Below are 21,662 nucleotides of genomic sequence, written 5' to 3' on the forward strand. Positions count from 1 at the left end.
ATCGTTTGTCCTGTCGGGAAAAAGGTCCTCGTCTCCTCCGAGGAGGCCAGGAGCTTTTCCCGGACAGGGCAAACGATCCCCCGGCAGTGGGGGATATGGCGGAGTTTCGGGCTCTTGTTTGGCCACATTGTTGCACTTGCTCCTGCAGAGAGCGGCAGTGGGTGTCCAGTCTGCAGCTGGTCGTCCGCAGCTGGTGAAACGGGTGGTACAAGCCACCAGAGTGGTCTGGGAACACTGGTCTCCCCCTCCGTTCGCCTCGTCCGTGTGAGTGGGGGACATTTGTGGGGAATTTTCCTCGCGAGCTGACGTCACTAGGCTCCGCCTTTATCCCCCGAGGAACATACCGCTTATAAGGGGGTAAATTCTTTGCTCCGCCTGGACGAAGCTTATAAAATCCTCATCCGAGAGTGCGCTAGAGGACAAGTCCCATCTCGGCTTATATTTTGCTCACAGTCATTGATACCTCGCGAAAGGATGTCGCTAAACCAATGCATTCATTTAGGACGACGCCAGTGCAGTGCGCACCCGCGAGACGTATGTGCACGTCACCTGCGTGAAGAATACGTTAATCGGTGGCGGTAACCACGTTGATGAGGCGCTGTGTGACTTCCGTGGCTCGCAGTGAAGAGTTCAACCGGACCGGCCCACCCGAGAGCAATGTCGGTGCCGGGCCAGTGCTGCCTCGAGTGCTGCCTTCCGCACTGGTGCCGGCGGAGGCTGCCGGGCCGCCGGTCCCGACCCACGTTACCCCGCCGCATGCACGTAAGCGCGAAGAGAGCTTTTAAGGGCCACTTTACGGTCGAGCCGCACAGGGCGGATGATGGCCTCCCGTTCGTCTCTCATTGGCTGCTTGCTTGAACATCTGCCCAAAGTGCCCACTGAGACGTGCGGAAGGCCATCCACCTTGTGCGGCGCTGCCGTGCGGCTTGAGCTTAAAGGGACACTAAAGAGCAAAACGATTTTTCTCGCATTAGTAAAGTAGTCTTCCACGATACCAAAAACACCACGCTTGCTGCGAGAAGACGCTTAATAAGCGAGAAAACGCACAAAAAGAAAATACAAGTGGCGACGCCAACTTCGAATTCCCGCACCATTTGCCGTGACGTCACATATTGTTGACGGTGCCTGCTTGGGCCTACGTAGTTCCTAATCGGTTAAATCGAAGTACATTGTCCTCTGAGGGGACCAGAGACTTGACATAACGAGTTTGTGGAAATTTCGTCGAGCCAGTGGCGCCAAAATACGTTAAATGCTCTTTGAAACCTTTTACGTCACGAATTACAAAGTTCGGCGCGAAATTTAAAAATGAGACTTTGAACTTGGTTTTCTCCTCTAAATAAAATAAACCTATGGTGGTGAAATAAACTACACAAGAGTTCCCCGAGCACACTTTATCAATCTAAACCAATTCATTGTCTCTCTCTAGTGTCCCTTTAAACTGGCCTTCTCAGTCCGCAGACACCTCGGCGTTTGCGGATGACCAGGCTACCTAAGCCTTATACGTTAAACGTGAGCGGCCGGATCGGTGACGCAGCGATCAACCTCGCAAACGCAGGACTAAACGAGTTGTATACTTCACCGCTGGTGTAAGTTTTTGGCAGCGATGTAATCGTGAACATGTAGCATTTTAAAACCTTTTTTTTTTTCTGCTCAAGAAAGCTTAGTTAGCCGCCATGGCTCACTTAACACGCAAAAGCTTGTCAGTAATTGTGTTTAGACGAAGTGTCGCAGTATGTCCGGTATTACGCCAACGTCCTTGCGTATATATACCGGATACCGGGGACGCTAAAAATCTTCATCTACAACACTGCCGCCACCGCTTCCGCGCTCGCGCAGAGCTCTCGGATTGCATCTGTGGTGCGTCACAATGTAACTATTGCTGACTAGCAGTGCTCCGGGCCGAATGAGGAGCGCATGTGAGCACTAAGGTCCCTGTATTTTAGAGGGACTTTAGTGAGCACGTGTCCTTGCCGCCGCCGCTGGCAAATCCGGCGGCAAACCGCTTTCGCGGGCAGCATATGCCCTTAGCAAAGCATAGCTCAGCCGCGCGAGCGTCGCGCCCAAACTTGAGCCTGGGTTACCTATACGTCAGTGATCGAACCTCCCAGCGTTATCGCTAGTGCTTGCGTAAGCTCCCGAATAAACTAGGCTATCTGCGTCATGCGCGTAATCTTAACAGAACAATCTGAAACAATCGTGAATCTTCCCGAACATTGCGGCGCGGCTTCCGCCGAGTGGTGCTAAGTTTTTTGCGGGTTAAACGACGTCGCATCAACATAAGTGAGAGCGCGTGGCACTATAGTTGCACAAAGCGGCGCGGGACACCAGCGCTATTCGCGCTATTGCCACTCATAGCTCCTATGGCCTGGCGATTAGTAATAGTAAAAAAAAGAGGGAGCCCTAAAAAGGAAAACAAATATAAGTAAAATAGAAAGGTGGTTCCGTATCAAATATTCATAGGGAATAAGTATAGAAACACGATGCAGGCGGCACGCCAAATAGCTGACAATTAAGCATGAAGTATCGTCAACGTACCGGTTAAGGTAAGACAATAGAAAATTCAGTGCCTATGGAAAATTTCCTGACACGCCACGTTGGGAGGCTCATGAGAAAAACGGAGCATTTGGTACAACATCGTTTCTCGAATCCCCTTCCTGACATCTTTAAGTGGCTCCGAATAATTTCCTTTATTATAATGCAAACTCAATTTCGCTATTTTGCTAAGCGGTAAGCAGGACGTTTGGTACTGTATATGTACTCAACGCAGACAGTTAAAAGCAACAATAAAACAGAGAGCTTATTACGGCGACACGTTACAAAAGACATATTGCAGTGACCAAACCGCTAAAAAACAATAGTGAGATCTAGGTAATGTACAGAATGCAGAAGACGGACAGCTAAGGAAGCGCTTGTGCTAACATTCAAATTACGATTTCAAAACCTCTTTGAATAAAGATATGAGGAAGAAAAAGATACGGTAAGTCAAGAAGATATCTTCTACTACGTAAACGCTTGCTCTATCAGATCTAGCATCGATGGCGGTGGTGCTAGAGTTCTTAGAATCTTAATTACATATCGCTCACTGTCATCGCATGTAAGTCAAATCCACGAGATCCTTCAAATCCCTGATGTGTGAAAGCCATGAGATGCAAAGCTACTCCATTCTTGAATGCTTCAGATGTCGTAACGAATGACCACGCAAGAGAATCTTTAATAACGGCACAGTGGCATCAGAATTTGCGCGGCACACGGCGCACTGGTATTAGTACGCGGCGCAGGACAGTGTCTAAGAACAAGTGCCATGGAACTGGCTCAACTAAACGAAAAAAAGTCGAGAAAGCAAAAGCTACGCGGGCTAGCTATAGACGTTCGCGCGCTTGTTTCTGTCGAGACCATATAGGTCGGCAAACTCACTCATGAGTGAGGCCGGATTTTTAGGCAGTAAAAACGCTCGTTTTAGGCGCCAAAAATAGGCAGGCAAAACATCGTTTTAAGCCTCCAATATCGTAAATATAGGCAGAATAAACTTTCACATAAATGCAAATAATATCAAACTAAGAGTGCGCGACCTGTATCTACGACAGGAAAAAAAAATATTGCTTAACATAGCACAAAGGTGCCAAGAGTTGAACGTAGCCGTGCAATGGACCATTTGCAAAAATCTGCAAGGCGGCTTTACTGCAAGGTTGTTTTCCAACCAAAAACTCTCCGTCCCAGACTGGTTTTCTCGCTCATTGTACTTTTACCGCTCCCAATTCCAGTGAAGGCACGCGAGTACGACAAAACCCTCAGCCTTCGCTAGGTGGACAAGGCAGCCGTCGTTCGTAAGAAAAAAAAAAGGGGGAGGGGGGAGCGGGTAGAGAAGCAAAAACAGAATGAGCGAGAAAAGCAGTCGGGGTTTGAGAGTTTTTGGTTGGAAAACAACCTTGCAGGAAAGCCGCCTTGCAGATTTTTGCAAATGGTCAATTACGCTTTGTCTCGCACGGTCGCAGAACACGGCCTCTCCCGTGTTCTGCACGGTGAGTCAAGCGACCACTGTCGAATCAACATACTCCTGGGTGTGTTTTCGGCATGACTGAGGACAGAGCAGATGCAGATAGCCAGACCACTAAAGGACCAGAAGATAGGGATTCTTCCTCCATTTGGCGGGGTCGAATCGCGTAGAGCCAATTTCTCCCCAGTGAGTGAACCACTGGCGTAGCCAGGCGAGGTGGGGGGGGCGGGGGGGGGGGGTATGTATACACACGCAAAGCTTTTCATAACGTTTAGTAGTGCTTCCACTGGGGCTAGTTGGTATGGCAATTGCGAAGTGAAACGATGCGCTGCATAGATGAACTTAGACGAAAGACAGATGAACGTCCTTGTCCGTTTCATGTTCATCTGTCTTTCGTCTAAGTTCATCTATGCAGCACATCGTTTCACTTCGCAAAGCTTTTCAGTTTTGCGTGTGTATATATACACGCACACACACAAACGCACGTACGAACATGCATAAAGTATGGTGGAATCCTCCCCCCCCCCCCTCACCAGAAAAAAATTTCGGGCTACGCTACTGCAGTGAACGCCTTAAAAATTAAGTTACAAACAAAACAAAAGCTGCGTGCACATCACATTTTTTGCTCTTCACTCTCCTTTGCGCTGACGGCTCTCCGCGAGTTCGCATTCGTCAATTGCTCGCGCCATATCAGTGCGGCGACGAATGCTCGCCGGCACGTACCACTTCACGGCTACTAGCGGTTGTTGCCAGGAGTTGGTTTAACTAAAGGACTAGGTTGAACTCCATAGTTCCGAACAGTGTTGCGCGGTAACATGAATAACGGTCTCAATCTGCACCCGGGAGCGAAACATGAGGCTAAGTAGTGTTCATATAAGCGCCAATTTTGAAATTAGGCATTTATAGGCATTTGTAAGTATTTAGGCACGAACGCCAAAAATAGGCATTTATAGGCACTATAAAAACACTGTAAAAGCCCTTCTTAACCCCTAATTCATGCACATATTTAAAAGGACGCGATAGGAGCGCAAGGAACAAAATAGGCATTTGCCTAAAATCCGGTCTCTACTCATGAGTCGACTCACTCAGACTCAGATCGAGCCGTGAGTCTGTGTTTGAGTGAGCCCGGGTGCGTAATATTTTGGTGAGTTTGAGTCCGAGTGATTGCGGTTGAGACAAATTTTAGTAAGTCTGAGTCCGAGTGAGTCCGGTTAAAGAAAATTTTGGTGAGTATGAGTCCGAGTGAGCCGTAAGCTCAAAATATATTTCTTGAGTGAGTCTGAGTGAGCTCCAAATTTTTTTGCCGACATATGGTGATAACTACTTAACTTCAGCATTACTACCAGCCTTCTGACGGCTCACGTTTATACTCACTTCTACTCACAGGTACTTCAACGCACTAGCGTTCATACGCCAGCTCAATACTTATTGATCAGAGGCGTGTCTTGATACCCTCCCCCTTGCAAAAATTTTCAAAGGAAGTTGTTGATAAAAATATCTCGTGTGAGTCATATCTTCTAATGAAAATGTCCTTACTGGATTGCAATCATTGGTAACTCGTATGCGAAGGTATGAGATCAAAGTGCGTATCGTAGATCGCCGCTTATACCAGATACTGGCGTTTAATTGCGTTGGCATCTTGATCGAAAAAGCTAACTCTACGCTAACGGACTCATGAGTCGACTCACTCAGACTCAAATAGAGCCTTGAGTCTGAGCGAGTCCGAGTGAGTAATATTTAGATGAGTGTGAGTCCGAGTGAGTCCAGTTGAGAAAATATTGAGTGATTCTGAGTCCGAGTGAGTCCGGTTGAGGTAAGTTTTGGTGAGACTGAGTCCGAGTGAGCCCTAAGGGCAAAATATATTCCATAAGTGAGTCTGAGTGAGCTCCACATTTTTTGCGGACCTTTGGTCGAGACTGCGCTGCCACTTGACTCTTCTCCACCAATAGAGACGCACTTCATCGCCTGCCTTCACTGGATGACTCTTGCGGAAAGATAAAATGATGTCACTGCCCTTAGTATTATTCAGGTGTCTTAGTGGCACCAGCACCAAATTGAGAAGCGGAGTTCAGACAGCGGTAATTGTTTCGCACGGAGGTGTTGCGATAGCAGTATCTTGTATCTTAAGATACACGATACATTATTGAATGCATCGGAAATACAGATACAGATACTTGTCTTGCGAGACGTATCGCGATACAGATACAAGATACCCGAAGAGTATCTAAGATAGTATCTAAGATACATGTATCTTCGATACTGCCCAGCACTACCGCACCCACTTTGCATTCACGAAATTTGTGGCTTGCTTTTTTGTGCAGCCAACCTTGGCAGCCAGCCTCATTCACACTACTGCACATACGTGCAAGCTTGCCAGGTGCCGAAAAAACAACCGAAATGCTGCACTCCCCGGACACCTTTTTGAGGCGGTGGGAGAGGTCATGCACGTACGGCACAACCACAGGCCGCACCTTTTTAGGAGCGAAGCTCCTTAGGTCCGCACCCCGCCGTCGCCGTTGAAGCTCCCTTCTCTTAAGCATCGCTTTGGGTTGCAGTGGCCGGTGATTTAAGAGGAAATCTTTAGGCCTTGAGCGGTTTGGTTCTAGCGCACCAGAAATTCGAGGTTAATAAGCTCTGTGCGCAACTGGTTATAATGGTCGTCTTCACTTTCACCACCTTTATCGTGGATTGTGAAATGACAGCCATCATTCTAGAGCACTACGGGCGCTTTGTCGAAGGTAGTAGCAGACGCTTTCCTCACCCGGCGCCGGCGCGAAAAGACAAACGCTTCGCGCGCCGAACGCCGCTCGCGGCGTTCCGTTGCCGCCGTCGAAGCTCCCCGCGGCCGCCGCATCACCGCTCGCACCCCTCTCCCACTTGTCTCCCTCTCCCTGCGCTGCGCGCACTACCACGGCCGCTGGATGGCCGCTGGATGAAAAAGCGCACGGGTACGGCCTGCCGCGTGCTCCGAAACTGGCGTGACGGGTCTAGTTTCCCGGACCGCCGCCGCAGCGCCACCGGAGGGGGACGGGTTTCGCGGACGCCCGCAGAATCACATGCGCGGCGCGCTTGCGGTAGTTATGCTTGAGCGCGTGCGTCTTCGTGTGACGCCCGAAATCTTCTTCTAAAATCCATCTAGCGTGTACACATAAGTTAATTACCGATATTTCTTGTACATACTTGCAGCTCTTGGGAATTTTTGGTCTTGCCTTGCCCAAGATGTAACTTCGCACACCGATCGCTTTTTGCGGAATAAATCGCATGGGCTTATTTTTCTGGTATCCTAGAAGACCACAACTAACCAAAATGGAGGCGCTGCACCTTTCCTAATGCATCGAAATTCTTTGTTTTGGCTCTGAGTATGTTGCTTCAGATTTAATAATTTCATTTGAAAAAGTGATCTCAAAAATTGCAGCGGCCACTGTTAATTTTACACAAAATAACATAAACTTTTTCCTTCCTCCAAACATTCATATATTGTACACATACCATACGGTATCGCATGAAACTGCCATGAAATAATGCTTATCATGTGTGCGACCATCTCATAGAAGGAGATTCGAGCCAATTTGAAATTTCAGTGACTATATCTTCAATACTGACAATTGGGTGAGCTGTTACGGATTAATATGAAAACGGTCAGACGAAAAGAGTGATGAAAAAGCTGAAAACGCACGAACACAACTGCTTGCATTCCTGCGCTTTTCAGTCTTTTTGTCTCTTGCCGTCACGCCGTTTTCATGGTAATTTGTAACGAATTCAATAGTGAACATAAAATCTGGACAAAATGTGAGAAGTTATTTTATTTATTATAAATTCAGGGCTCATCCCTGCTAGCTGCAAACGGCGGCTGGTTGCAAACGTTGTTGAAATCCAACGGCCGTGACACCACCTTCCCGTTTTCTCTTATCTCTCGTTTTTTTCTAGTTACCATCTTTCAGCCTTTGTCATCTGTACCGGTTGTTTCCGAACGCTGTCGCGTTGCGGTGGCGTGCGTTGCCCCGCAGTGCCATGTGATACTGATGTTGGTTGCCGTGAAAAGCACGTGTATCCCTTTCATTCAGAGAGTTAAGTTGTCTGGCCATTTGCGGAACGAGGCACAGACTCAAACTTACCTCAGCAAAACATGCGGAGACAAAAATGTGCAGAAAAGCGGCTGGTGGGCGACGACAAGATTTCATTTCAAACAAATATACATGGCAGCCAACTCACACGTTGCGAGCGACTCACAGGGACAAAGTTAAGGTGGGTCGCTTTTGACAGCTATACGGTAAACAACAAAAAAAAGGGGGGGGGGGGGTAAACGCTTTTCTTATACTCGTCTGTGTTTTCTTCTTATTTTTGTTATTGTTTTGTTATGCCTCCAGCTTGTGAGCCCAATTTTTGGCTTCCCTGTCTACTTCCAGTCTGTGCAGACCTTTCGTTTTTGTCCTTTGATGTTAGCCGCTGTTCAGGCACTGGCGATTCTTCGTTGCACACCAACGTGATTGTATTCTGGCAATCTCCGTCATGTGGTTCTGTCATCTATTACTGTTTATTTTTTCTATTATATATTGTCTACAAAGGCACCCGTGCTCGATCCAACAAAGGTACGTACTTGACTGTCTTACAGCAGCCGTGGTTTTGCGTGGTTGTCACTTGACCCGGTCGTCTCGAAAAAAAAAAACGGGTAAGCGATTGGCACGCATCAATATATATATATATATATATATATATATATATATATATATATATATATATATATATATATATATATATATATATATATAGCTTGAGTTGATCCCCGCCATTTCGTGGTTTTGTTTCTTGAGTGAAAGAAAACTTCACTTGTGGCCTATTATTGTCAGCTTCATTCTTCGAGATATTAGTCACTCCAGTGATCGGCCTTATATAAATATATAAATTTGATGACATTGCCCTGCTAAGAACTGTCAACAAATTTGCAAGCCACTTCTAATGAATATATAATTTCGCAGCCTTTCCACCAAAGTTACGAGGAGTGCGTCGCTATATTTGTAGAATCCGCAGCATCGAGCATCCGAAGCTGAATTAATTTTCGGCACAGTATCATGTATCAGACATCATGAAAAAGATGCGACGTATGTTTTTACGTGCACTCTCTGTGTATAAAGAACATGAACGTGTATTGTCAGATGTTTCAAATGAATACCTGTCAAGCATTTGCAGCTAAGAAAACTCAAATGTTAAAATAACAAACGATGCATTGATTACACGCACATAAATATAACAACCACTTTTTCACACATTCAGCGCCTTATAATGTTGCTACGCGCATTTTGGAATATTCTTTCAGACACACAGCAAAAAGTTAGTCCTGGAAAAAAGAATGCCAGGAGCTCGGCACGTACACGGAAACTTAAGTGGCTATTTAACCAGATTACGCGAACGGACACAACTGAATGCATATGATGTCATGACTGCGACAGATGAGATAGAAAAAAAACCGCTTAGAACAGCTGAGTGGGACCGTTGTTGTGACCACTACCAAATAATTTGCTGCGGCTGTTGCACCAACGGAGCCGCCGGCACCCGTTTCTCCTTCCCTAGATGGATGGATGGATGCTATGAGCGTCCCCTTTAAAACGGGGCGGTGACATGTCTGCCACCAGGCTCGAAGAAGAAGAAAAAAAAAAAAAAAACTTCCTTGTTTCATGTTGGCCTAATACCTTATCTACATTGATTAAATCTATGTTATTATACCAAAAAATATAAATTCACGGTCCATCTCTCTGCCTCTTAAGGCAGAATGACCTTATTTTTCCCCCATTATTTATTTTTGTTCTTTATCTCTACTTTTCTGCCACCAATACTCTAACCGTCTCTTACTTATTTCTATCGCGGTCGTGTTCAGCTTTCCATTGTTGTCCCTAAAACCCAAGGCTTCATGTAGACTCGTGCCCACACGTATACCTGGGTGAATATCGCCACATTCAATCAGTACATGTTCCATCGTTTCCTTAGTTCCCCCGCAGCATGTACATTGTTCTTCTTCGTTACTAAATCTCGCTTTATAACTACGCGTTCTAAGGCAGCCCGACCTTGCTTCAAACAGTAAAGCGCTTCCCCTTGAATTATCATAAAACCTTTCCCTCCTTATTTCGTTTTTTCCTATTCGGTAGTTACTCAGAGCCGGCTTCTTTTCCATCGCTGTCATCCAATAAGTCCTCTCCGCCTCTCTGACCTTCCGCTTAATGCTCCTTGTTGCCATATCGCCCGCACTGCCAGCCGTATATTTACTGGTGAGCCTCCTAGTTCTTTTTCTCCACTGCGTGTCAACGCTTTTTCTATACAAATACCTGAAAACCTTCTCTGCCCATCTACTCTCCTTCATTTTCCTCAGCCTCTCTTCGAATCTCATTTTGCTCTGAGCTTCCCTCACTTCAAAGCCTGTCCATCCCATATCACCCTTCACCGCCTCATTTGTCGTCTTCCCGTGAGCGCCCAACGCGAGGCGGCCCACCGTCCTTTGATTTACATCCATTCCTGATTGCACCTCTGACTTCATGCACACCACTGAGTTCCCAAATGTAAGCCCCGGAACCATCACACCCTTCCACAGCCCTCGAAGCACCTCGTACCTATTGTATCCCCATAAAGCTCTGTGCTTCATAATTGCAGCATTCCTCTTTCCCTTTGCTACCGATGCTTTCTCTTGTACCTCCATATATCTATCCCCCTCATTTACCCATACTCCGAGGTACTTGTACTCGCTTACCCTCGGTATTTTTTGGCCCTGTATTAATACCGTATGGTCTCCGTGATCATTGAATACCATCAATCCACATTTTGTTGCACTAAATCCTAGTCCTAGAGCTTCACACTCCCTTCCGCATATATCTGCCAGTCGCTGTATATCATCTTGACTGTCCGCAAATAAGACAATATCATCAGCATAAAATAGACCTGGAAGCTTCTGCTCAACCATCGCTCCGACCTGTTTGTGTGACAAATTAAATCCAATGTTGCTACCTTCTAGCGCTTTTTTCCATCCTCGCCATGTACAGCATGAATAACAGCGGGGACAAAGGGCATCCCTGTCTCAGCCCCTTGCTAATTTCAACGCTGTCCTTGCTACTTATTCCTTCCCATTCTATACAAACTGTATTTCCTCGGTATATTTCCCTCAAAAGCTGTACACAGTCGTCACCTATGCCCACTTCCTTCAATATATCCCACAAAATTTCCTGATTAACGTTGCCATACGCCCCGGTGATATCTAGATAAGCTACGTATAAGGGCCTGTTTTCTATTTTAGATATTTCTATACACTGGGTAAGAACAAACAGATTATCGTCTAACCGCCTGTCGATTCGAAATCCATTCTGAAGTTCTCCCAAAATATCATTTTGTTCTACCCACGCTTCTATTTTTAATTTTACTGCCTGCATCGCCAACCTGTATAGCACCGATGTAATTGTTAGCGGTCTATACGAGCGAATGTTATCCTTTTCTCCCTTGCCTTTATAGATTAAGTTCATTCTACTTTTTCTCCAACTGTCTGGTATTTCCCTCTCCTGTAAGCACTTTTCTACGGCTTTCAGCAGTGCTTCTTTAGTGTTATGTCCGAGTACGTTAATGAGGCTGACGGGAACCCCATCTAAGCCCGGAGTAGTGCGCTTAGGAATTTTTCCTTCGGCCTTCTTCCAATTGAAATTCTCTAGTACTACATCTTCGTCGGTTGCTCTCCTTTGCGTACTTTTACTCACCGGGGGAATCCCCTGGGGGACCTTTTTAAACGAATCGGCTGTTATCTTTCGGATGTAACCTAGCGCTTCATATCCTTCCAATTTATTTCCTCCTTCATCTACCATATGTTGTTGCATTGTGACAGGCTTCCTACCCAGCGCTTTTAGGTGGCTCCAAAAAATCCTAGGCGCGGCCTTCTTCTTTTCGCGAATCTCTGTCATCCAGCGTTCACTTTCACCTTTAATTTTTGCCTCGACTAATTTCTGCACAATGGATTTTTGCTCTAAATATATTTCCCATATTTGGTTGACTTCGTCCTGTGGCCGCTTCTCCTTTTTTGCCTGTCTGTGCTCCCGTGATGCCTGACGTCGCATCTCGATCGCTTCCCGGATTTCTTTGTTCCACCAACTTTTTGGCTTTTTCTTTCCTTTCCAACAAATAGTTTTCTTCTCTATTTCCATTTCTTTCGTGATTACATGTAGCAGCTCACTATACTTCCAGTCTTTGCCTGGTAGTTCGTCTACTTTTTCCTCGACTCTTGCGGCTATATTTGTTATTTGTTTGTCATTTAGATACGAGCTGCCAAACTTTGATTCTATGTTCTTATTTTCAGTTTTATATCCCATTTGTAATATTATGCGTTTATGATCACTACCCAAGCTGTTAATGCCTTCTTCGTCTATTCTCATCTCTCTAAGTTTGTCATATATTCCTTCTGTCATGAGACAGTAATCAATGCTCGATTGCCTGTTTCTGACTTCCCACGTGATCTGCCCCTCACACTTAGGCCCCACGTTAACTATCTCAAGACTATGTTGCTCGCAGAGATCTAGCAATAACTTGCCATTGGTGTCTGAATATCCGTCAAGGTCATGAATGTGAGCGTTCATGTCCCCTAGAAGGATTATCTCGGCATCATGACCAAATTCTTTAATATCGGTGCTTATGCATTTCACTATCTCCAGATTCTTTTCTCTGCAGTTATTGCCTGTCCACAAGTAAGCTACACCTAGCCACGTTTTCTTTCCGCCTACTGTGCCCGAAACCCACATGTGCTCTGAACACGTTTGTTTCACTCTCTCCCATTTTGTTCTGCTATGAATTAGCATTCCAACCCCCCCACCTCTCCTTTCTGATGTGATCCTGTTACATCCTTCCCAAACATAATTTTCAATATGTGGTGGCTCTTCCAAGTCTCTAAGGTGTGTTTCTGTAACCGCATAAACACCTATCTGTTCCTTGTTTAACTGTCCCTCAATCTCTAACCATTTTGCCTTTTTTCTGCCACCCTGCATGTTAATGTAACTAATTGCAACACGCGCCTTCTCCCTTCTTTTACCTGTGCCTCGATGCGCGCGCCCCCGCTTAGAGTGGTGTCAGCTTTTGAAAGGGCAGGTGCCGCCTCCTCGGCCTTGGCGGCAGCGTTGCCGCCATTGTGAATCCCCCGCCCGGTCACTTGTGCGTGGCGCGCGCGCTCTTTTTAGGTCGGTGGTCGTTTCCCTTCAGTTTTATGCGCTCGCTACCGTCACCATGGCCGGGTGTTGCGTGCCGCAGTGCAGCAATCATTCCAGAAACGCTGGGAGCTGTATCGTTTTAGAAGATACGAGGTTTCTTTGGACAGTAAAAATCAAACGTGACAAGCGGCATCCGAAGAACACATTATGCACTTGCAGCATAAGTTTCCGGCCGGTATTTCGAATGCACATGCAAGGATAACCTGCCGGTGTTAACCTTGCGTAATAAATGGACACACTGATATCAGCTACATGCTTAAAATGCTTTGGTTCACGTGTGCATGAATCCTGCATTTTTCTTCCCAAACATTCTTTACTGCACTTGGTTGGTCCTGTATCTGCCTTTGATTTTTGCTTTCGCTATTTTTGTGATTTCAAATGTATCATGGAATATATTGTGCGTGTTTGTGTGCAGATCAGATCCTTCTTTTTCCTAACAATAATTATTTGTGAGAATTTACGTCCCAAGAACCCCGATATGATTATGAGAGGCGCCGTATATAGTGGAAGGCTCCCGAAATTTTGACATCTGTTGTTCTTTAACGTGCACCTAAATCTAAGTACGCGGGCCTCTGTCACTTCACCTCCATCGAAATGGGGCCGCTGCGGCCGGGATTCGATCCCGCAACCTTCGGGTCACCAGTCAAGCACCATAGTAAAAACCACGCCGGTTCTTGTTTTTTATATTCCTTTCCGTGTTTCAAGTACGCCTTCTGTGCTGGTCTGATACCCATGTATGTATGTGTCCAGTTAAATGTCTTTTATCCTTCCCTGTTTCTGTGTTTCAAGGGTACATTTTCGTCCTCTCTTAAATAATTACGCAGTTTCTGTTTTCTTAATCATTTGCGATCACTGTGAATCGACTAGTGGCAGTTGTGTTTTATTGTGTAATTTGCGTTTTATTTCTGTAATTGCTTCTGTCAGCGCAGCATTAATGCGCACAAATAAATGGCCTGTACACTGTATATTAACGCACACACACACACACACACACACAAACACACACACATTCAGTTTCTTATTTCTTTCAGCAAGCATAATTTATTTATTAATAATGTAAGCCCTGAAGGCTCATACAGGAATGCGCATACAAACAGTTCTCGCGAAGCGTCTATACAAAGAAGACGCATGAAAACAACAACAAGACGGGGAAGCATTGTGTACAGTAGACACGCTATGTCAGTAAAAAATACGAGAAACAAAGTCAAGTTGTACAGTGAGTACGTCATGGAAAACCAGTTAATGAAAAAAAAACTCACAGGCTCCCTTATGCGTTCGCTTAAGACGGCTCGAAAGCGAAAGCCATCTTCTTCTTCTCAGTTTCTTGCGCACAAAGCGCGGTTTTGCATTGCCTCCAAGATCGGAGGCACCTCACCTGGTTTTGCACTGCCTCCGTGATCTGCCCACTTTTGACCAAGCTACGATGTCATGTGATAACGGCATCATATGACATCACGCCAAAATTTGTGAAGCCATGATGACGTCATATGGTGATGTCATCACGTGACGATTTTTTCGTCCCTCGTCCTCAACGTCGTGGTATGCTGACGCTGTAGACGCTGGACGCCGACGGTCAAATTTCGCGTTTGATGAGGCATTTAAGGCTTTCGCTTTAAAAATACGTCCGCCACGGTGGTATGGTGGTGACGGAGCTCGGCTGCTGACCTGAAAGTCACGGGTTCGATCCCGGCCGCGGTGGTCGAATTTAGGTCGAGGCGAAATGCTAGAGGCCCGTGTACTGTGCGATGTCAGTGCAGGTTAAAGAACACCAGATGGTCAAAATTCATGGAGCCCTCCACTACGGTGTGCCTCATAATCATATCATGGTTCTGGCAAGTAAAACCCCAGATATTATTATCAATAAAAGAGACAAATAACCGACGCCGTGCATCTGCCGCACAAAGTGTAAAACAGTATTGGAAACACTCAATATTATGTGCATGCAATTAGGCATGCGAGAAAACCTGCAGATACAGAAAAAGAAACTGCAGATACAAAAAGAAGAAGGAAAAACGCACTGATACTGCGCGCACGCAAAGTTTTACGGCGTACTACTCAACAACGTATTCATCGTTTTGATAAGGACTCAAGGTGCAACTCGAGTGCCGATACAGTAGCGGCTACAGATTGTGAGCAAAAAACAATAATGATAAAGAAGCTTTCGTTTCATTTTAGCAGGATAATCGCACCATACTTCCCCTCGGCCCTTTATTCTGTGTACAATATGTATGCTGCCATTTATAATAAACGAGTAAATTGTTTGCAAACTTAGCAAAATGAGCCGCCTTAATCGCGCTTAGGTAGCTTCGCAACACTAAATTGTGTGTGTTCAGATACATATACTGCTGCTGCTGCTGACATGAATACAAATACTTTAAACGATTCTTTGTGTATTTGGAATGCAGAGCTTACGAGAAAATTAAGTAAGGCTTTAGACTTTGTCGTTTCCGGCGTAAGGAAGAGGATTGGTTTTCAACATAACGGAGTCTACGTCTACCTCTAGCGCATAACACATGCACAGGCCGTCAGCTTACATGAATTACATGCTTCCTTAATAAACATTTAGGCAAAAACAGCAATAAAAGCTGCCCGAGCCTCAAAAAAGAAAAGAAAAAGAGAAAGCTCACTAGCGTGCACTTATTTCGGGACGTATCCGCGCACCGCAAGCGCTTTATGTAGCGCGTTTCGCATGCTGCCGAGCGGCGGCGGGATTCGCAATGGCGGCCGTCGTAGCAGACGACGCGCCTGTCCTCACCCTCAGCGGAGCGCGCGGGCATCAAGGCACCCTATCCTTCCCTAGAGTGCCTCGATGTCCTCCTCGCCCGCCCCTGAGGAGGACATCGAGGCACTCTATCCTTCCCCGCCCCGTCGCGCTGCAGCGGCCGCAACTGCAACTAGGGCCAACACGCGCTCTCCCATAGAAAGCCGCCTGACGCGGCAGGCCGTACCGTGCGCTTTTTCATCCAGCGGCCGTGGCACTACACACCACGCACACTCACTCGCTCAGTCGTTCCCGCCACCGAGCGCAGCTAAGGTCCCTCTACTTTTCAAAGGTAGCGCAAACTCCTCCTTTCAGCGCCGTTTCCTCCTCGCCCGGCCGCCATTATTGGGCGAGACTCGCAAGGCGCTCCCGGCCCGCATACGGCGCGTCGAAGCGCTTGCTTGTACTTGCTTAGAAACGCGACAATTCTGGGCGCAGATTCACACAGTTGTTCGTACATAAGATGTGTAGTAAAAATAGTTTGTGGTTGGTCGGTACATTAGCTATCATTTCGCGTTTTATAAGCAACAAATCGCACACTGGTGCCGGCATATATAAGAAATCCCATGGCGGCACCTTACGCGCGAACAGCTTTCTGGACCTAGGACCTGTTTTGACAACTTGAAAACCTAGCATTTGTGCATTGCATTTGAGTTCATAAGTATAGGATGCGTCGCTCGCACCAGGCGAACAAGAGGCAGAACATAATAAACGCAATCCTAGAAAGTCTTTGCAGCTGCCGTTTTTCTTTTCGGATACAGTGGTGTTTGTTCACAAGACGCATTTCGGAAAATCAGACGCTACATCAAATTATGAACACACAACACGGCGGAGGCACCTATTTGCTAAATACCCCCAGCGCGCATTCTTTTAAATTTCGAACTGGATTGACGCGCTTCTGTTGCCCCTCAGGTAAATATCTTTTTGGTGCCATCGTGTGCTGCTCGTGCTCATTAATTGGAGCTAGCTCTTGAATTGGAGACTGTTCTAGACTGGCTGATGCAGAAATATGAAGGGAACCGCATTAGGCTTTAGCTTCTTGCAGCCATTTGTCGCAAGGATGACTGGCTCGAACTGATCGTCCGTGAAGTGTTTCTGAAATATAAAGACATCCTCCAATGTGCCCTCTGTAATTTGCCTAACGAAATACGGCCGAAGTGCTCAAAACTACAACAAATAATAAAGCGCATCAAAGAGAAACATGCAGCAACTGTCTTATAATAATTATTATTGAACACAGAGTATCAGTAACACTGAATCAGAAACATTGAGAAATGCGGATAAATTTAAAAAAATATAAAAACCGACAACACAAAGAATAAAAACTTACACCTGCTTCAAATAAACATATAGTTCAGGGAAAAAAATTTGAGGGTTGGAGAACACACATGCGCTTAAAATTATAGTTTGCATACGGGTAGCTTTGCGCAGCATATTGCTAACTAAATTTTCTTTACTCTCAGCAAATTACGCTGATCAATCGATGCTACTTACTTGCCATGTCTTTCTTTATCGTACACATCTCATCACCACCTACTATTTATGAGCGCTAAAGGAACAGCTCCGACTTTCTCAGAGTAAGCTTTTTAACGACTTTTGGCAAATGAATTTCGTAAAATCTACGGGCCGCGCCAGGGTTGAGCGAGAAAACAGAGATCTTGCAAAGATATTTTTCTCAAACGTTGCAGTAAATTTTCGCAGAACGATTATTTTCGCTGTAAATATAGTGTGCGAGAAGCGTGGCCGATAATGTCACGCAGCTTTTTTTTTTTTTCTAACTTAGGCATCGGTATCGAGCTATAGCTCCATCTAAAAGAGTTCGAATGGCAAATATACGCGAAAGGGTTTAGTAGTGGTCGATTTACCTCACAAAGCCTCCCGTCGTGGCAATCGAAATCCTTTCTCCCGATAAAATGGAACCATATCGCTCGCCGTTTGAGGTTTTCCTTTCCACGAGGAACAAAAAAAGCTTGACACCCTCGGCAATGCTGTTCGAGCAGCCAACAGCGCAACAAGATGGCATCTGGCTGCAGCCGATGGCATCTTGCAAACTGTAAAAAGCTATAAGAAAAGCCCGCGCTCACGTACAGCGTGCACGTGCGGCGGTGTTTCTACGCCCAATAATGGCGTCGTTTTCCGGCGACAGAGCAAGAGGCGGAGGGGTCACTGGTCGGGGTGACTGGTCACGTGTCGAGCCTAGTCCAATAGGGGAGCACAAAAGGGCGAAGAAGAGAGGAGAGACGCAGAGGGCGGGGAGGAAATTCTCCCTTTCCTTTTTGGACAATGGTTTGCGCTACATTTGAAAAATACAGGGACCTTAAGCGCAGCAGGAGCTCACCCCACCCGCTCCCCACCCTACCGCCTTCATGAAAGCCAGCAGCGAGATCGGGCGCATAGTCGTTTGCGTCCCATTTCTAAGGAGCTTCGCTCATCGGTTGTATTCGTACACGGAACAAACTTTTCTTGACAGCACTAAAGTGAGCTATTCTAGCTCATTTTAACAGCATTGCGGAAGCTACAGAACCGAAGCGCATGCCTGCTACCGCGCCATAAAATAGTACTTAAGTTTACTGATAGTTTTCTCCTTTGCCTTGCTGATATAAATGCTGATTTATTTATTATGGCGATAGCAATTATATGGACAGTCTCGGCTGATTTTTGCCGTCGCCGCCGTCATGCACCGTATATGTCTATATATCAAAGCCACAAAGAAAAATAATTCAGGAAAACTTTCCGACGCGCGGAATCGAACGGGCGGCGTTAGACGGTTAGGCCACGAAGAGCCCAGTCTTTCAGCGTGCTAACGGCGAGCTATTTATATACACCACTTACATCAGTATGCTTTCGGAGTTACCACGTAGATGGCGCGCTTTAAAGATCGTGGCCCCGTTCCTGCGAACGTGGGCCTTCGTGGGCTTATCTCGAGGAAAGAAGGGGGCGGGGGAGCGGGGGTTGTAGGTCTTGTGCTTTCCCTGCGATGTCTGCGCTGAAGTGACAGAGCGTACGAAGGTCGCTTCGACGCTGCAGCGGCCGCGTTTGCGAAAGGGGCGCGCTGTTCAAACGGAAATAAGTAACGACTGGGACAGTTAGTTCAGGCTCGTCCTGTGTGTACCTGTTCGTTCGTTTCGTGCGTCCTGCTTTATGTTTCAGCAGTGCGCTTCCAGTGTCGAGCTGTGACGCATGATAGTTCACGCTCGTACTGTGTGCGTTCTTTTCGTGCGTCCTTTGGGCTCGAGCGACGCGCTGGCAATTTCGAGCTGCTTTCCGTTCTTCGCGTTACATTCCAATTTATTGCTATCGCATTCATTGCTTCGCCGTTGCGGCGAAACTGTGACTTTTTATGAGACTCAAACAGTTGCGGGAAGTCGTAGGTAAAGTACAGTTATTGTTCACTTTGCAAGAATGCTTTCCTTTTCTTTCCATTCCTTAGACAGCAGCACCTTTTCAGCACGCACGTTCTCCAAAGTAAACATGGCGTCCGTGACGTAGTGGGTCAGTGCACATGTGCGGTCGCAAACGCACTGTTTAGTTCTCCAAGAAAAATATACTCGTAATATGGCATTAAAATGTACACTGAGCGATAGAAATGTCTTCCCCATTCACACTTTTTGTGTATATGATTTTCTAAACGCGTTAACGATGCGAGCGAGCAAAACCGAAATCAGCCGCAAGATGCCGTACTACTTGCGGAGCAACACGACAATGCGGAAGCCCCGCCTCCGTAGCCTTCACTCCACTATGGTAACTCCACTGTCAAGATAAGTTGTCGTCGAGTATAGTTTTGGTGTCCGGTTGATTGGGGCCAATGTGGCTCCCGGTATTCTATTCTTTGTGCAGCTTTGCTGTTCAGCGAGCTCGCGAAATCCTATGATAGGAGCTGATAAATGTGTGAGTACACCTTCACTGGCTTTGCATGGGGAAGGAGGAACAGCTTATCCGAAGCGACGTTGCAGATATATCTGCAGCGCCGTCTGCACATCTTGGTGGGTTCTGCGCATCTCTCTGAATGTTACGTCAGTAACAGTTGATGTCTCGCGCTCGTCCTGCTTACGTGTCTCTTTCTTCTGCGTTTGTTTTGTTGCGCTTGCTAAGATGCACAAGTTCTACGCCCACCAGCTAGCCCAAATTTCTGCGTTGAGTATTTACAACATCCCAGAGGGTTTTGTGGCGGCACGCAGGGAGCCTTCGTTGAAAGGAGTTAGCGCGGGGCTCTTCTTTGTGCCCACGCAGCCAGCTAGATTACACACAAACCCCACAAGGTTCCGCCCCTCTCAGCGCTGTCTGAAACCGAAACTGCGGCTGGGCGCTATAAAGCCGCCTCCAAATAATTGACTGTCGCGCGCTCGAGGAAACGACGTTTCCAAGCGTGATAAGTGGCTCGTTGGCTACTATTGCAACAGAAAAAGGAGTATGTAAAATTTTTGTGTTACTGCTCCTTTAAAGGGGTCATGAACCACTTTTCCAAGTAATCGTGGAATGACCTCAGCGTCGGAGTTCATTGCCTCGCGGATCGATTGCCGCAAAAATTTCTCGAATCCGTCAAGAACGAGCGCAGTTATTGTTGCGCGCTTTCTCTCTCCTCTCACCCCGATGAGCGCGCTGGAATCCAGCAAGGAGGGATGGCGCGGGCGAAACAAGTCACGTCAGCTGGGGGATCCAGTGTGCTTACACAATGAACACCCCTTCGTGCTCATTCGCGCGACGGAGCCGGCCCGCACGTTTAATCTCTGCTTGAGCCGCACCCTTTCGGCAGCCTTCGAACGCTTTCACTCGCACATAGAATATACGACGCGCGGGGCGATGTCGATTTGGACTCTATACGGAACATGACGGCAAAACTGCGCCTCGAGTGTCCTTTATAATTGCTATTGCAATAAACGTTGGCAATAAAAGCTCTAGCAAATTGAATTCCTATGTTGAGAGCATTACTACACACAACCACATTGTTCCTCCACGTTTTGCGTTTCGACAGATTTAACGAAAAAAAAATAGTTAAAGATGTAGTGATAGCTTTATGTCGGTCGCCAATTTTATTGTGTGCTTTGAAAAATCCCATCGGTCGGTTGTTATGAAAGAAGAGGAAAGGCTGACAAGGTTGTGGTCACATGAAGACAATGGGGGATATTCAAAATGTACAGCGCCATCTGTCGGCAAGTCCATAAGCTCGATCCGCCATGTTTTGTTGGGCGTGAAAACGAAACCAATCCCATATCGCAGCCTTTCAAGTGCTAGCTGCTCGTTTTTAGATGCGAAGCATCTTATAGCGGAGTTCAATCCGGTGGTGGTGTGCGGCGTGACCACCCTTACTGCGCATGCGTATACCCTCTCCACACACCTCCTCTCCACTTCCCCTTTCCCCTCTTCACTCACTATCTCCCTCTCCACTTTCCCTCTCCCATTCCCCATCTCTACTTTTCACCTCCCCTCCCCCTCTCCACTCTTCCTCTGAAACGAGGGCTAGACATGCCGAAATTCTCTCCTGCGCAACGCCGCGACGAGCGCATGCGCGTCCCCTCCTCCTCTTTCTTCTCTCCTACGCTGTCCCCCTCTCGCGCGCCTGTCGACTGCTTTCCCCGCTCGCCTTGTGATAATTAACGGCCAGGCTAGAGGGAAGACAAGACGCGCGTAGCGTTCCTCTTTGCGTTCCACGACGCGAGGTCGGCATACTCGCGGACAACTTTTCTTG

General features: G+C 46.7%; 1 protein-coding gene across 2 annotated transcripts in view; it reads left to right on the plus strand.

Moving 5' to 3' along the window:
• LOC119390262 (DAZ-associated protein 2) overlaps positions 1 to 21,662 on the plus strand; it is an 86,728-nt gene that overhangs the window by 31,292 nt on the left and 33,774 nt on the right. Inside the window, exon 1 of one of the 2 annotated variants that reach the window (XM_049413970.1) lies at positions 644 to 762. The exons of the other annotated variant lie outside the window; for it this stretch is intronic. Within the exon in view, the coding sequence (XP_049269927.1) occupies positions 658 to 762 (105 nt within the window). The 5' untranslated portion in view covers positions 644 to 657. Of the gene's footprint in view, positions 1 to 643; positions 763 to 21,662 lie in introns of those variants that run through there. 2 annotated transcript variants of the gene reach the window in all.

The sequence above is a fragment of the Rhipicephalus sanguineus genome, chromosome 1, assembly GCF_013339695.2.
Source record: "Rhipicephalus sanguineus isolate Rsan-2018 chromosome 1, BIME_Rsan_1.4, whole genome shotgun sequence".
Lineage (NCBI taxonomy): Eukaryota > Metazoa > Arthropoda > Arachnida > Ixodida > Ixodidae > Rhipicephalus > Rhipicephalus sanguineus.